This window comes from Ammodytes marinus, assembly GCF_949987685.1.
Source record: "Ammodytes marinus genome assembly, chromosome: 8".
NCBI classification, from domain to species: domain Eukaryota; kingdom Metazoa; phylum Chordata; class Actinopteri; order Uranoscopiformes; family Ammodytidae; genus Ammodytes; species Ammodytes marinus.
This window is the reverse complement of record NC_137212.1, coordinates 27,221,948-27,238,305: the sequence shown is the minus strand read 5'-3', so window position 1 is coordinate 27,238,305 and position 16,358 is coordinate 27,221,948. Positions and strand designations below refer to the sequence as shown.

Here is a 16,358-nt window from a genome sequence, read left to right as displayed (position 1 = left end):
GTGTCACTAATTACCACCAACATACTCAGTGCACAAACTTACCATCAATACACAGTGTCAACTTCAATTGTTCTTATCACAGCACCTGAACATTTGCTGTTACATATCAGTTCTCAATATGACAGGATTAAAAGAAAATCAGTTTAAACGTGTAGAGATCAGTCTCCTGAAAACTCAAGCTTGGCAAACAATGGTTGACATGTAGAGACAAGCCTACAGTAGTTGCCAATTGCTGAAAACTAAACATAATAACTCTATTAAATATATATATGTAAAACTAAATCCACTAACGTTACCAAAAATACATTTTGTTGGTTAAAAGACATTGAAACACTTTTGGAATATTGTAAGATATACTCCAGACAAAACAGTATTCTATGGCGACAGAAAAAGTGTCAGGATCCATGCTCATAGGCGAAAGTAGATTACATAAATGACAGTTACTCACTTCTCCTGATACACACAAACGTCACAGGTCAAATACTGCCAAAGCGTTGTGCTGTGCTTCAATGCAATCATGTTGTAAACAGCAGATAAAGCAGGAGAAGTGACCTTACCACTTACTGTATACCATACATGTAATGTGTGGAGTTGATGGGCCAGACTGAGCCACCCGATTTATAACCTGGAAAAGGTTTAAGTGTAAGGGAGGTGACAGGACATTCAACCAATCTCTACCTGGGCATGAAATGGGGGCTGTATAATAGGTAATATCTGTTGGGTTACACAATGCAGGTTCTTCTTATTCAAAAAGGTGGAGTGAGTGATTCTGGAGAAAGCTTGTTGTCAAAATGACTTTTTGTTAATACACTGCCAAGGCTCTGTAAATTGGTATGTAAACTACGGGTATATTAACAAAACAAGCCCACCGGAGCTGGCAACATGCCCATTTACAGAGCCTACGACTTAAATTAACATGAAAAAGACAAAACAAATATTTCAGCGCACAAACAGTACAGATAGGTAGCTGATCGTGAGGACAAATTAACCGATTTTGGCAAAATATGTTTTTGAAATGCATTCGCCAGAATCGCGGACTCCACCTGTAATGACTCCAACATTTTCTAGGCACAACAATGTCAATACGAGTTAGAAAATTAGAATGAGAAATAAAAGTGAAATAATAGAAGTCCCCCACTTTCCAATTTGTGTTTGATTACAAAACAAAAACACAGTAATAAACAAAGGGCGATAAACAAAATGAACAATGTATCTGTTGTGTTGTTTAAGTATCTTTACTATAATTACACAGACAAAAACAATGTACAATAGCTGGATGTTTCAGGCTCACTTCGTCTCATGTCATTATCGTTACACTCTGCAAAATGAAGCGGCGCACACACACACACAGCACAAAATGTTTCAGTGAGTACAAAACTTGAGAAAGAAACCAGGTCAATGGGAAAAAAGAAGAAGAAGAAAGAAGCACATTTACAGTGATTTACATGAAGTCAGTCCACCAGTGTATTCACATGAGGACACTCTCGCTCATTTTCTACTTCAAGCACGCCATTTGAAAACCAAATGGAAAATATTGTCTTCACCACCATGGCATCCATTTACTTTGGATTAAGTAGATGATTCATAGCGGTCTAAAGTTAGCTTGGCATTATGCATATGCAGTGGGGTTCTCACTTTCACATCTTAGGACGATCCATCCCTTAAAAGAGCATTTTTTGTATTTTAGATAAATTCAATTAAGTTTCTCTATTTATTTATTAATAAGTATTTCTATCTCAACCCACATTAGTATTCCATTGTCTTTTAGATGACACCTGAACTTGTGGTTGATGAGAGGTAATTGTTTACCCATACTAGATGAACAAAGTCAGGTGTGGGAGAAAAGGGGAAGCAGTAAAATAGACACATTTCTATTTTAAGAATATTCACCAGCATGTGCAACAGCTTTCACATGTCTCTCATTCTCATGTACACGGACAAAATGAAGGCACAGATTAATGAAAAGAGCACGATTGAGTTCAGACTGCATACACACAGCTTACTAGAGGCCTTCCTTTGCCCTTTTCAATGGCTCTCACTCTCAATTCACTGTTGCTGAAATACTTCCATCTCTTCCACAGCATTTTACTGCACCTGTATGTAGTGGCAAATATAAAAAGATAACACAATGGGCCAGTTCAAAAGTGATCTTAAAAGACGAGTCAGAGATGAAGTCACTAAAAATGGTCTCTTAAAAAATTAAAAAAAGAATCTGGGAGGGGTGGGGAGAGAGACGGGGCCTTCCAGTTGACCACTCTAATGCAAACTACAATGCTCCACGCTCAATAAGTGCGCTGGGTCTTGAATGAAAAACCTATTCCGGCTTCTTGAAGCCCTCCTGTGACTTCTCTCTGTCCACTCTGGGGCAGATAGGGAGGGTACTTAAGATTGTATGCAGCAAATCCTAGCACCATATTGTGAGCAGATCCATGGATCCACAGTGGTGGTGGTTGTAGAGCCGCTTTACGCCCGTTCTTTACGCTTGAGTTTGGAGGACTTCTTGACAGCACCGTTCTTGTTGAGCAGCTTCAGCACTTTCTCTTTGTGCTCCAGCACTTTCATCATGGTGTCTCTGGCCTCGGTCACCTGGTCCATCACCAGCTTACAGCGCTGCATGTTACCCTGAACACAAACACACACAAATACCTCTTCAGCTGTTGAACGTTAAGTAGCTTTCATGACATAATGGACTCCCTAAGCCTCAGTGCAAAGAAAATGAGATCGACAAAATTAATTATAGCAGAAAACGCAACAACTTTATTGTATTACTTTATTAACCAACTTTACTTGCCGGACAAAAGCTCATGCTTCTGGAATGTTCAGTTGCAGTTCTGGCATAGAGGAAGGTCTACTTATGTGAGATTAGAATCTATATATATATATATATATATTAGTGCTGTCAAACGATTAAAATATTTAAATCGCATTAATGTCATAGTTAACTTGCGATTAATCGCATTTTTATTTATTCTAGCCTGAATGTCCCTTGATTTCTTTTTGTCCCGTTGATTTTTCTCATTTTAATGCTCTTATCACACCCATTCTAATTATGATATTTTAGAAGAAATACACTGAATTATAATTCAGTGTATTTCTTCCATAATATCATAATTTGCAAATCAGTGCAAATAAACATAGGTTTCTGCTTCAAAATAAAAGTCAGAATTTACTTGACGTTTCGCCAGTTAAATGATTTTGATGTGAAATTACGCTGTAGGACATGTTCCGTTTGAATTGACAGTAACTTAAATGCGAGCCATATGTAGGCTATAGTTTGTGGTGTTAAAGTTGTTCTAACATTACTAGTCGATACAACACCATGTGAAAAAACCACAACGTTTCCTAGGCCATGACGAGCGTTAATCGCGCGATAAAAAAATTGACACCGTTAATAACGCGTTAAACTGACAGCACTAAAATATATATATATATATTCAGTATATTTATCCATTTACTCTCACTTTGGTTTTAAAGGTGCTGTAAAACAGTGTTTACTGCTACTACATTTGTTTCCACTGTGCATGCATATAATAAGGAAGTAAGTAGCAGCAAAAGACCTAATGGCTGCTGGTCTCATGTATAATATGTAGTGCTGTCAAACGATTACAATATTTAATCGCGATTAATCGCATTAATGTCATAGTTAACTTGCGATTAATCACATTTTTATCTATTCTAGCCTAAATGTCCCTTGATTTCTTTTTGTCCCATTATTTTTTCAAATTTTAATGCTCTTATCACACCCATTCTCTACGCCCTTGTAATTCAGTGTATTTCTTCTAAAATATCATAATTTGCAATTCAGTACAAATAGCCCACAATGTAAACCCCCCCCCCCCAGAACAGCATACACAAACATAATTGGAACTTCTTTTTTTATTAAAAACCAAACCATAAAACAACATAGGCTATATAAAACAAATTAGTATTTGGGGTTAATTTAACTGGTTGTTGTAGGCCTACATGTTTTGGGAGTCATTCATCCACGGCTTATTTCAGACTGTGTGTGGAGTGGACACGCTTGTGTATGTGGGGTGGTTGCTATGGCGCTGCTGCAGCCGAGGCTTCAGTCGCCCTTCATTGCGAAAATTAAAGTGAAAATGAATGACTGCCGGCTGCCACTAACATTCATGGAGGTTTTGGTGTGTGCGCAGGGTTATAAGTAAGACTTTTGCAAATGACAGGCTTTCTTTTCTGTTGTTTTTCCGCGAAGTCCCAGACTCACACACGGAAGACGTTACTAGTGAAGGTCGCGCAGCTGAGCTAGGAAGTGCTAGGTTCCGGTTTCTGCTTCAAAATAAAAGTCAGAATTGACTGGACGTTTAGCCGTTTTGCCAGTTAAATTATTTTAATGTGAAATTACGCTGGTGGTTGTAGGCGTGAACTTCCGTTTGAACTAACAGTAACTTAACTGTGAGCCATATGTATAGTTTGTGGTGTTACTAGTTGATGCAACAGCATGTGAAAAAACCACAACGTTTGCTAGGCCATGAAGAGAGTTAATCGCACGATAAAAAAAATGAACACCGTTAAAATGGGTTTGCGTTAACGCTGTTAATAACGCGTTAAACTGACAGCACTAATAATATGTATATTTTGAATAAACACATTTTTTTCTTCTATTGTATATCTGGTTTGGACCAAAAATCAAAGTTCATTATACAGTATATTAGCAAACTAAATCATGCCTTCCATTTAAATTATTATAGACAACAATGATAAGGAATGACAAATCTGAAAATGTTCAGGGTTTCATCCTGCAGTAACAACCTTACCTGTATAAGCTCGTTGATTCGGTGAAGGTCATCGTCGGACCCCGCCCTCTTCTTAGGAATCAGGCCCTCTTGAAGGTTGGAGAGGCGGCTGTACACATCATGCTCCAAACTCGACTACAGACAAGGTAAGAAGCACAGTTTTAACAGAAGACCAATGGCAACATTTAATAGAAATTAAAAACAATGTCAATGTGCTAATGTTTAATTAATTTAATTTGAAACTATTATGTTGTTTATGTCATTAACGTGAATTTCTATCCAACAAAAAGGACACAACTGAAATCAAGGGGCTGCAATGTAACCTGACCAAACTCATTCAGATAAACAATACTTTGAATAAGGTAAAGACACTTATAAATTCATATTTTTAAAGGTCTGTGGCCATCACTCACCAGCTGCCTGAGCTGTGCAGCACACAGGTGGATTTTCCAGCCTTGTGCTCTGCATGCTACTCCCCTCTGATTGGCCATATCCTGCAGGTTGCCCTTCTTCTCCTCTGAGAAAAGCAAAGGAAGGATTGTTGTTAGAAAGAAAGAGCCATAATAATAACTGTATAGAGTAGCTATGTTTGTCTATGAGCAAGAAGCCACTGACCTTTGACCCGGATGTCGCTGTACCTCTGGAAGTGGTGGTAGGCAGCTTTCCAGGGGTTCCTGTAGTGACGCAGCAGAGTGACAGGGGGCCGAGGCTTGACCGGCACATAACGGACTCCCTCCTCGTCTGGAAGAACAAAAGAGTGTTGAACAGGTGATAGTGCAGATGAGAAACAGTATCATCCATCACTACAATGCAGGGCTTTACGTACCAACATATTCCCTTGGTGGAGATTCACGTCTCTCAGCCCTGCCTGTGATGGGCCTGCCCGGGGCCTTCTCTTCATCTGTGCTGTTGGTCTCCACCATCTCACTCTCCTCTGTAGAGATGACATGCTGCTGCTTGCGGGGCTTCTTCCTGGGGGAGGCCCCGGGGAGCAGATCCCCTGGAGGGTTGAGGCTGGAGGCCTGGCTGGTGAGGCCCGGGGCTGATGACATGTTCACATTAGGATCTGAGATCAAAGATAAACGCTTTGTTTACTTAAGGTGTCTATTTGAGTTTCCTTGCGTAGATCAGTTTTTTTTCCTCATATAGTTTTACATTAAAGGTCACATATTATGCTCATTTTGAATTTGAAATTATAATTTCTACTATACACTGTTTTTATAGTGAAGTGTCCAAAAACCCTGTATATTTCTCACAGTGCCATTGCTGAATCTCCTCTTTTCAGACTGTGGATCAATCAAAAAAGTAATAAAAAAATCAAGTGGAGGAAATTAAATTAAATTAGGTTGGAAATTAGGGGGCGTGGCTTCCCTCCTTATATAAGGGAAGATACATCTGAGAAAAAGAGGTTGATTTATTTCATACTTTGGGAGTCTCTAATCACACCTAGCGACCCATATCAATGTTGAAAAAAACAGAAAAAAAATGTATTTTGGACAATACCTTTAATCAATTTGACTAATGATTTACCTGGATGGGAGGTGTCCATGGCCTCCATCTCCTGCTTAATTTTCAGATCTGGGCAGGCGGAGCTGGCAGCACAGGCTGCAGTGCTGCTGGCTGCAGGCTGAGTGGGGGAGGCCACAGTGTTGGCCATTGAAGCAGGAACAGGGGGAGTTACAGCCATGGCTGCTGGCAGGGCAGAGAGGACAGAGGAGGCCTGGGAGGGGGGGACAGGCCCTGGTGTGGCCAGCATGGTGGGGATGGCCTGGGCAAGGTGCTGGACAGACGAGGACATGGACTGCTGCTCTCCTCCCTGAGACGGCAGGGCTTCTACTGTAGCCATGACAGGAGGGGCCACTGTCATGTGCACCTCAGCTTTGGGTTTCAAACTATAACAGGAATGAAAAGTGTCAGGTATATATATATATTTATACATACATTTATGACAGTCATATGATGAGCCGTAAAGACAGTGAACACAGATGTGATGAGTTGGACAGAGGCTCACCCTGCAGGTCGGGGAGATCCGGCTCCTCTCACACCACTCTCCAGTCTGCCTCCACCGGCTTCATTGGGCTGGGCCGGGATCAGGTTCTTACGAACACAACTGAAACACAAAGACAGGAATGATTGATTTGGTAAAAGGAACATTTGGCCATCCCATTTCAAGTTTACAAGAACATTGACAGTAAACCTATTATAAATGTATTTATGCGTCACTGATATATTGAGTAGGGTCCAGCTGCAGCCCCGGAGACAAGTTACCCTGGCGTGACAACAACACCCAGGCGTGACGGAAGTAACTGTGGTGTGACGGACGTGATTTTTGACTATTTAGCTTCCATGACATGTCTGCTATGTCACTCATTTGCCCTAACCCTAACCACCCAGCTATGATGCCTGAACCTAATCCTCAAAACAATATAGGCCTAAATAACCGAAATTTAGTAGCCTATCGGTCTGCGGTCTTTTTTATTGTTTGACGTGACGTACTCAAGATGGCCGCCGCCGTGTCCCGTCAATGTTCTATCTATATTCTAACCTCTCCCTGTCCCCTTGCCCTAACCCTAACCACCCAACTGTGATGCCTGAACCTAATCGCCAAAACAATATAAATAACACAAACTTAGTATCGGTCTGCTGTCTTGTTATTGTTTGACGTTGTTTACAACTTAGAAGTTTATGACGTTGCAAAAATAAAATCTACAGGTAACGTCCGTCACACCACAGTTACTTCCGTCACGCCTGGGTGTCGTTGTCACGCCAGGGTGCTTGTCTCCGGGGCTGCAGCTGGATACTATTGGATATATTAAGATACAGAGCAGTATAAAACAGAGTTTAGAATTGGGATCTGTATTAAAAATGTAAATGTGTTCTCTCATCTATCTCCATAAGTGTCCCCTTGAGTAAGTGAGTCAATTTAGTCAAGGCACATTGAAATTTGTCTTTTCGCATATCCCCTCAAGTTTTCCACTTCAGAGGGGTAGCACAGGGTCAGCCATAGTACTGCACCCCTGGAGAAGGTCCGGGTTTAGTGCCTTGCTCAAGGACACAATGGTAGAGATGGTGGGCACCGCAGATGTAATTACAGCCGCCACGAGTGTTACAACTAACACCCTCCTGTCCTTTGCCAGGGATCGAACCAGCAACCCACCTATCCAAGTTATCAACCACTTTGCTTTAGAACTGTAGTTGCTTCTTCCATTATGTTGAAGATTGAATCTCACAAAAACAATCTACTTGTAAACAGTTGGTATTCATCAGGTCAAAACAAATCATTTAAATAATACTCTTGCAAGAGGCCCCCTGTGTAACGTGCATGTTGGTCTGCTCACCCTTCATTGGCAGGCTTCTTGCGGAGGATGCTGGGTCTAGGGGAAGAGACAAGGGTGGGGGCTCCTCCTACTCCTCCCTGGGTGTGTGTCTGCACCATGGTGGCGCCTGGCTGGGTGCTGCTGTATGTAGTGTTGATTGGGCCGGCCACATATCCATCGGCCAATACCACCCCTGAATAACAGAAAACACGCATTACAAACAGCCTTATAACCCAATGCAACACTCATCAGCACCAAGTCATTTCTACTGAGGCAGTGTTCTGTAGAGTCAGTAAATACCGGGTTTTGCTTCAGACTGCGATTGTTGTTGCTGCTGCTGCTGCTGAGAAACCATTGGTGCCTGCTGCATCCCTTGTGCCATTGGTGCAGACGTGTGCATGCCCTGCACTCCTATGGAAGCAGGCTGAATGCCCTGCGCGCTGATGGGTGCTTGCTGGATCCCTTGGGTGCTGATTTGTGCCGACGGGAGACCAATCCGATCCACTGCCATCAGCTGCATGTGGTTGAGGTGGACAGTGGTTGCCACGCCCACTCCGGCTTGGTTGGGCAGAGCTGAAGTTGGAGCTTGGGGAGTAACTTTGAGAAATAAGAGAAAATAAAGTTAAAATAGGATGTTCATGCTATCAACATAAAAAGACACCAAGCACGTTTAACCCTCTAGCATCACATTTCACATTCCAGTGATTTTAGTCAACATGTCACTGCTTTTATATGGCAAATTAAAACTATAAAGGGGGTATGTTACATGATACACCTGTCCCTACAATAGTTAGAAGTGAGTAAAACAACAGTGGTTAGTTGTGCTTACCGGGATACTGACGGATAGTTGATACAGAGCTGCTGATGGGGGTGTAGGTGTGTGTCAGAGGGTATGAGGAGGAGTACGCCGGCAGGAAATACTGGAACTGCACAGGTACGGAAGGCCTTAAACAAAAAACATACAATATCAATACATCACATCATCTGAATTGAAGTTGTACGGGTGAGATTAATACAATTGGATCACAGTTCATTTATTGTCTTCACTTCCTCAGTAATGAATGTTAATACAAGATCATCACAAGAATTGGCTCTCATAATTGATAATCTTCATATTTGAGTCACTGCTTCCAGGTACATTTTCCCAATGTCCCTTTAGTTCAGCTACTATGTACGGTATATGTACAACTCTGCTGTTTGTTTCGCCCACTGTGGCCATGGGGGTCAGTATGACAGAGCTGCCTATATTTTATTAATGGAAGTCAAGATGGTTAACTACTGTAAATATCCCCATCAGTTGAGAATGTAAAATTGTGTTACTCTATGCTTTATAAACAACTATTGGAGCATCTATACAATTTTTTAATATCAAGGAAAAGTTGTATATCATGTGTGTTGCTGCATAATCATGTAAATATCGATTTTATGGATGTTTGTTCGTTGGTCTCCAACAATTTGTGCTTACCTGTTGTCACTTCTTGCTTCCATGGTGACGGGGTTAGGAGATGACCTATGACCGGGGATGGGGATGAGGTTGGCTCTCTCTCCGGGGTAGTCGCTCTGTACACGGGATGAAGAGTGGGCGATGGGCTGAGGGACCACTTTAGCTGTGAACAACAGGGATGAATGGTTATGAGAAAGAATACTACAACTGACTATCAACTGATTTGGATAATAAAATATGCTCCCGCTTATGAGGCAAACAAAAATGCCCTAACCAAAGAGACTAAAGAGGCGACTTACCAACAGGGATGGCAGAGGTGGTCGCTGCTGAAGCATGAGAGGAGTGTGACGCCATTGTCATGGTGACAATATTGCTATTAGTCATTTGGGTGTGTGAAACTGTGCCTTAACACAAAGAAGAAGGATATATCAAAATGTGTGAAAGATAACCCACCTCGTCTGCAGTTTAATTGATTGTTCTTTGAATCAAACATTGCAACTTTTTGTGATCAGCTTGTAGGCATGAATATACAGAGTTCAGGGTGAGAGATGGTACCTATTGCGGTGGTGGATGGCACAGTGTTTGTGGAAACAATTGGTGCCACAGTTGCTGCAGCTACTGGTGTCACAGGACTAAACATGGGTTTCTGTGGATAAATATTAAAAATAAAAATGACTTTAGTCGCTGTATAACATGGACTATTCATTATTGTTGCAGGCAGCCAGGGAGAAGCAGTAACCTGTGTCATGGTGTGTGGAGGCTGAGGCTTCTGGCCCCCGAGGGCAGGGTGAGAGGGCAGTGTGATCCGTGTGGCGGTGTCACGGGAAGTCTGAGACCTCTGAATACTGACGTTGGCTGTAGGGGGGTGAATGGTCAGCCCCGGACGCCTAGAAGAAAACAATAGTCTGTTTAGTTTAAATTGGGTACAAATGAACTGGCCAGTGCAGGAAACACCGCCATGTCACATACAAGTACACCAAGTTTTTAATGATTTTTAATTTTTTTTTTGTCCAATGGAGACAGATGCAAACTCATCCCGCTATTACTCCATCATATTCTGGATATTGGTTCTGCTAAATATCGCACTAGGGGGTATGTGACTTTCTCCTACAGGTCACTCTATGCAGAATATGTGTGCAGGACGTTTTGGCGTAGATAATGGCATGTCTTATGGCTCTCTCATTTTCTCTCTGTTTACAGTTTAATTGGCTCCATTTAATACTGCTCTGAATGAATATTTATTAAGCCATTTGACCTCCATGTTACAACAAATACTTAAAATGTTGAAGTCTGTGCTGAAAAGAATAATTAAATTTACTTGATGTATTCTTAAATTCATACAAAAATATATACAGACAAGAGGAACCAAAAACAGGAAAAATGTGGCAAAATCCCACACGTTGCTCTATTGCGCCTATATGGACATTACACTTACACATTGATTTGAATCACTGTGATGCACTCAAAGACATTGGGCTATATTTATACGGTTTGACGGAATGCTATAAAGTTGCACTGTCCGTAGGCCAGATTCACATTAAAATGGTCCTACTTTTAAGAACACGAATGGCTGTGAAAAAATTAAGGATAAGGATAAAAAATTTTAAAAAATCCATATTTCAGGAGCTAATCCTGAGTCTGAACAACCAACCTATATAAACTGTTTTGTTTTACTTTTGCTGTAGTCACCAAATTAAATATGTGACTAACATTTTTACTTATAGTACTTAAAGTCATTACATTCTTAGACTGGCTACTTACCCATGTGCCACATCTGCAGAGTGTGTGCCTGATGGGTTGATAACTGGGGACTGGGTTCTAGTTGCTGAAATGGGGGCCACCACTGTTGGGAGCACAGCTGTAGTGGTTGTTACAGGAGGGCGGGACTGTGGATAGAGGGGAATGAACCTGTTACACACATCTTTACATTTCAAACAACAATATCTTAAGGTCTCAGGATGACAGTACATCAGATCACCTGAATAGTCTGGTGGATGATGTGCTGTACTGTGGGCTGGCCCGGACCCCCACTGCCTGGTCTCAGGACAGTTTTGGAGCTGGACATAACAGCTGCTGCTGCAGCGCCTACAGGGCAAAGTATAGACTGATGTAGAGAAAAGCACTGACACAAATGAAAGGTAAATTGACTACCGTTTAAAGCGCAAGGAAACATCAAGCCTGGCATAGTAGTACTATTACATCATACATGCATACCTCTGGGCAAGTGGGATGTGAAGGTCTGTGGAGGGACAGCAGGGGTTCCAATCTGCAGTGCAGGGGCACCACCCCTAATGATCTGAATGTTAGCTGGCATCAGGTGGTGTATGTTGCTGGAGTGACCCTGAAACAGAATGAAAGCAGCCCAGGCCTTTAGTATCCAGCAAGAAAGAGACAGTAAGTTACAGTGACAGCCAAAGTACTCACCTGCTGACCACTGATGGTTGCCACAGGAATAGATTGGGTTGTAGCAATGCTGCTCTCCAATGTGACTGTAATGTGACCAGGCACCTTGGGGGGTATAGGGATATGTCCCTGGTTGGAGGCAGGGGCTGGGGCGATAAGACGACTTGGCATAGGGGACTTTAGGACAGCCTAAAGGAAAACAAAAAAAAGTAATTATTTTTTTGTATTTTAGCCATGTTTAGTTGCGAGAAAGGTGAACCCAATAAATGGCAACATAAAACAGTATGTTTACATAGAGCACTTTAAAAAAAATTAGAAAGAAGTTGCTTAGAATATATTTTGTAAAAACAGTACAATCTCTCCTTATTAAAGGCTGTTACATACTCCGCGAGAAGAAAGAACAAAGTTCTCGGTGACAGAGCTGCAAGAAGAAAATGACGTCATTTTCTTCTCGCAGCTCTTGTTCAGCTGTTCTCGCAGATTGTTCTCGACACATCGTCCGGGCCGAACTTTCTTCTCGCAGCTTGTCCGAGAACTATTGTGTGATTGGTCAATCTGAAGTCAATGAGGAAAATCAGCTTGCGCTACTATGGTAACAGCACGTGACGTGTGCCCGGGTGAGGAGTTCAGCACTTGAGTTCTCGTGAAGTATGATATGTCCAGAGCAGAAAGAACTTTGTTCTTGTTCTCGCAGCTCTGTCAGCAAGAAGTGTGTTCTTCCTTCTCGCAGAGTATGTAACAGCCTTTAGACTGAAAGCAGACATGAAAGATGAACAGAATGCTGTTCCCCAATTAACTCCAACACATCCCGCCAATTGGTCCAGCCAAGCTTTCAACTTCAGAAAGGTTATCTTACATGAAGCATGATCCAAAGCTGAACCATAGAGCATGGCACCTTAGCACTCTATAACCACAGAATGAGTTAAATCTTTGCCAACTTCATTTGTCATTTGTATACAAACTTAAAAAAAAAAAAAAAAAAAAAAGAAAAGAAAAAAAAAATCAGCCATCACCTTCATCTGTCCCTCAGAGAGGAGTGCAGGCTGGCCCTGGGGCAGGTGAACAGAGGGACCAGGTAGAGTCACAGTCGTGCCTGGCTGGATGGACACGGTTTGGGGAGCCACTTGTGTGTGGCCATGCGTCTGTACTTGCGGGTACGGTCTGACCACCATGGTCTCCTGCTTGTCATCTCTGAACGCCAAGGTCCCACCGCCCCCAGCAGGTGGATGGTCGTGCTGCCCGTGGTCAGTATCCCGACTGCTGTCCGTATCTCCACCAACTAAACGACACGAGTTCGGTTAAACATTTACTCATAGCGGTCTTCCTTGCCATACATAAAGTATCCTGCGAGTACTCTCAGTGACGGTTAATTACCTTGTGGGTTTAACGGTTGATTGATAGACACTAGGTTTCCAGCGCCGGGGATCTGAGGTGCTCCCCCGCTGGAGGCAGGCAGCCCGTGTCGGGGGAATTGTTGGGAGCTCATTTTACAAATAACCTAAAATAGAGTCAGGATTTGTACATTACTTTCAGTACCATACAAATTGACGACCTACTTATGGCTAAGACTAAGAGTCAGTTAATAATTGTATTTCTAATACAAACCACGGTTGTCGTCGCCTACAACAATAAAAGCCTAGAAGTTTAACCCTTAACAGTCGGCGCGGGCACATAAACAGGCTAATGTAGCGCTGCGGAACATTATGGGTACCATAATACCAGGACCGTTAACCTAATAGTAATGATAACAAACATAAAAGATAAGCGTTGTGAATATACTTCATAGCGACAATAACGTCTCTGAGGACCTTTGTTTAACGATGTGTGGGCATTATCATATATGTCCAAACTGGTGAACAACAAATACACCGTTGCTTATTAAATAGAAACTGTACGTGCAAATACAAAAACGACTGCCTAAATCAAAAGGCGATGTCAGCTCAGTCAAACAAGGCTTAATGTGGTCGCTGGTTTTGGTTCGGTAACCTTAAAACTAAACCGCTACCTTGTTAGCAGGCTACCCTAGCTAGCAGCAGGCTAACGTTAGACTCGTTAACCCTTACCGCCTGCTTTCCACGCTAAATGCTGAACTTTTTACAGAGTACAACAGATTAAGCTTCAAAGGGCTACACAAAGAAACGGGTTTCTATGTTTGTGCAGATGTTACCGTATAGCGGAGTTATTAGGCAATGGTCGTTTTGAAGATTACAATTTTTTCCATTCGTCTTCTCTTTTTTTCTCAACATGTAAGCCGGAAGAACGCTAGGCTAAAACCAGACCTCCCCGTTTCAGTTGACCAATCAAAGAAGAGATTACATGATGACGGACCAACCGGAACTCCTCATTTCAGTCCACCAATCAGAAAAGAGACAACCCAATCATTGACCAACCGGAGCTATGAAAATAAAATAAAAACCTCGGTGGGGGCTGGACCCCTGCAAAATCAGAGTCACATGGTCAAAGGATGCCGAATAAGCGCTGGAGGAGCTAATGTGCTAGCACTACTAAATGGTCACTATTGGCTGCAAAGATGATTATTTCTGTTTAAGTAATTTGGACCCGCCAATATTCAAAATAAACAAATGTGTCAACACACTCTAAAACCAGTCAACACAAAACTGTATTCAAAATATGGCCAGAGATAAATGTAGCCGAGAGAAAATAAAATAAATATAACATTGACATCAATGAAGTGTTGGTATGAAGTAGCATGACATACTAGGCTAGTGAAGTAGCTCAAATTATTTTTTATTTTTAATGTAGTCTACTAGACTACATGTAGTACCTACGCTTCCATTGGCTCTGTAAATTAAGGTGTTTCAATAGGCCTAGTAAAGTTCCAAACAATAGAGTTGTTAGTATTTCTATCTCCCTTATAATAGGCTACGGTCCATGATCCCACCAAACCATTGTCTACCGCTCAAGTGCTGCACGCTGACCGCTGATTGCCTGTGCCGGTGAACCCAGATCTGACCCCTGCAATACTTCCAGTAAAACACTAGAGAGCAGCAGCCAAAAGGTATTAGGATCCACTGTATTACTCTGACTTTGACCTATTGGTCAAGTGTGTGTGAAGGAAAACCCATGAGCTGAGGGTAAGGAAATTCGTTCATGAAGCTTCTTCACCGAAGACATGTTGAAATGTAACAATAGGAAAGCACAGCCGTAAATAATAGAAAGATGATTGCTGAATTTCAATTGGCGGCTTCAGTTTCACAGTCCTGGTGCTTTGTGGCTATGAGCAGTCAGAAATGCTTTCCATGATGTCCGTTTCCACTTTGTGAATGTCTTTCTGGGAGTAGGCCTAGTTCACATTCCATGACTGCACAGGTAGTCCACTATACATTATCTGTAAAAGTGGGTTTGCATTACTGTTGAGGTCTTGTTGAGAGAGCGTCAGTGCAACAGTATGACTGTGCTTCATTACTAAATTCCCTGCTTTTCTAGGTATTAATCAGAGATATTAACATGATTCATGGCGTTCAGTTCCACCATTTCTCCAATTATTCAACTAACTGACTCTGTGACTATCTACAAGCCACAGCTATTTCCATCAGAGATAATATCTCTGTCCCTTGTACACTCCAAATTTTGACATTTGAACAGTTTGAGCGAGGCATTCTCCCTGAGGCCATTTAGCTCTTGAGTTGTTAACTGTAGCTTTTTGTTCAAAACTGACACACAATAAACTCAGTATTTCCTTCTGGGAAAAAAGGTCAAAAGTGCAAGAGAAAAAATAACTTAAGTGTTGACCATCAAAGAAAGACATGCCTGTGGCGTTATAAAACAACAAAAGATTCAAATATATATAGGCCTTTGAAAAAACATCAAAGCAAATTTCATCTATACTAAGTAGGATCCAATGGAGTAGTGTGGCTTTTTATTATTGACTGCATCACTCTTTTTTTAGGTTTAAATGTTTCAAGAAAAATGCTCTTTTATTTTAGGTCTAAAAGAATGACATGTAGTTTGGTTCTGTACCAGCTATGGCTGTTTTTATGAGTAGTAGTATTGTATTTATTGTTACATGCCCCTGTAAAGGCATGTTGCCCCTGTAAAGCACTTTGAGTGGCCTTGTGTTTGAATTGTGCTATATAAATAAACTTGCCTTGCCTTGCCTTGCCTACATACTGTGATTATTTCAAGATGCAAATACACGCTATAAAAGAAAAATAATACAAGAACACCACATGCTCTGCCACTGCCAATATCAGTGGCAGAGCACGTGAGTGTGCACTTTTCCCTCCACAATCCCACAGAGGCTATAGTCATCAGCATGTACATACACCTGGGCCATAAAGGGTTATATAAAACATTCCTGCATGTTGAGGCATGACCACAAAATTCCCCAGCTGTGCTCACTCACACACTCACATACACCTGTTGGTATGTTGCTTTAACTGAGAACTTGTCAAGCCCTCATGACGAGCGTACTTTGCA

The 16,358-nt window shown here is 41.7% G+C and overlaps 1 protein-coding gene across 2 annotated transcripts; it reads right to left on the bottom strand.

Annotated features, from left to right (window-relative positions):
* Positions 1–1,229: 1,229 nt before the first annotated feature.
* Positions 1,230–14,195, bottom strand: sap130a (Sin3A-associated protein a). 2 transcript variants are annotated; one of them, XM_080032526.1, is made up of 21 exons: positions 14,086–14,195; positions 13,293–13,416; positions 12,932–13,197; positions 11,940–12,107; positions 11,730–11,856; positions 11,494–11,600; positions 11,277–11,401; positions 10,255–10,402; positions 10,071–10,161; positions 9,815–9,919; positions 9,537–9,678; positions 8,901–9,016; positions 8,372–8,668; positions 8,093–8,264; positions 6,766–6,864; positions 6,285–6,646; positions 5,581–5,820; positions 5,370–5,495; positions 5,168–5,271; positions 4,776–4,889; positions 1,230–2,622 (listed from the first exon to the last, which is right to left on the bottom strand). In XM_080032526.1, exons 2-21 carry the CDS (start codon positions 13,402–13,404, stop codon positions 2,464–2,466), a joined length of 3,180 nt encoding a protein of 1,059 aa, XP_079888652.1. In that variant the 5' UTR covers positions 13,405–13,416; positions 14,086–14,195; the 3' UTR covers positions 1,230–2,463. The 2 variants fall into 2 exon arrangements, with proteins under 2 accessions (XP_079888652.1, XP_079888653.1); XM_080032527.1 differs by having other exon boundaries at positions 5,581–5,796.
* Positions 14,196–16,358: the final 2,163 nt, after the last annotated feature.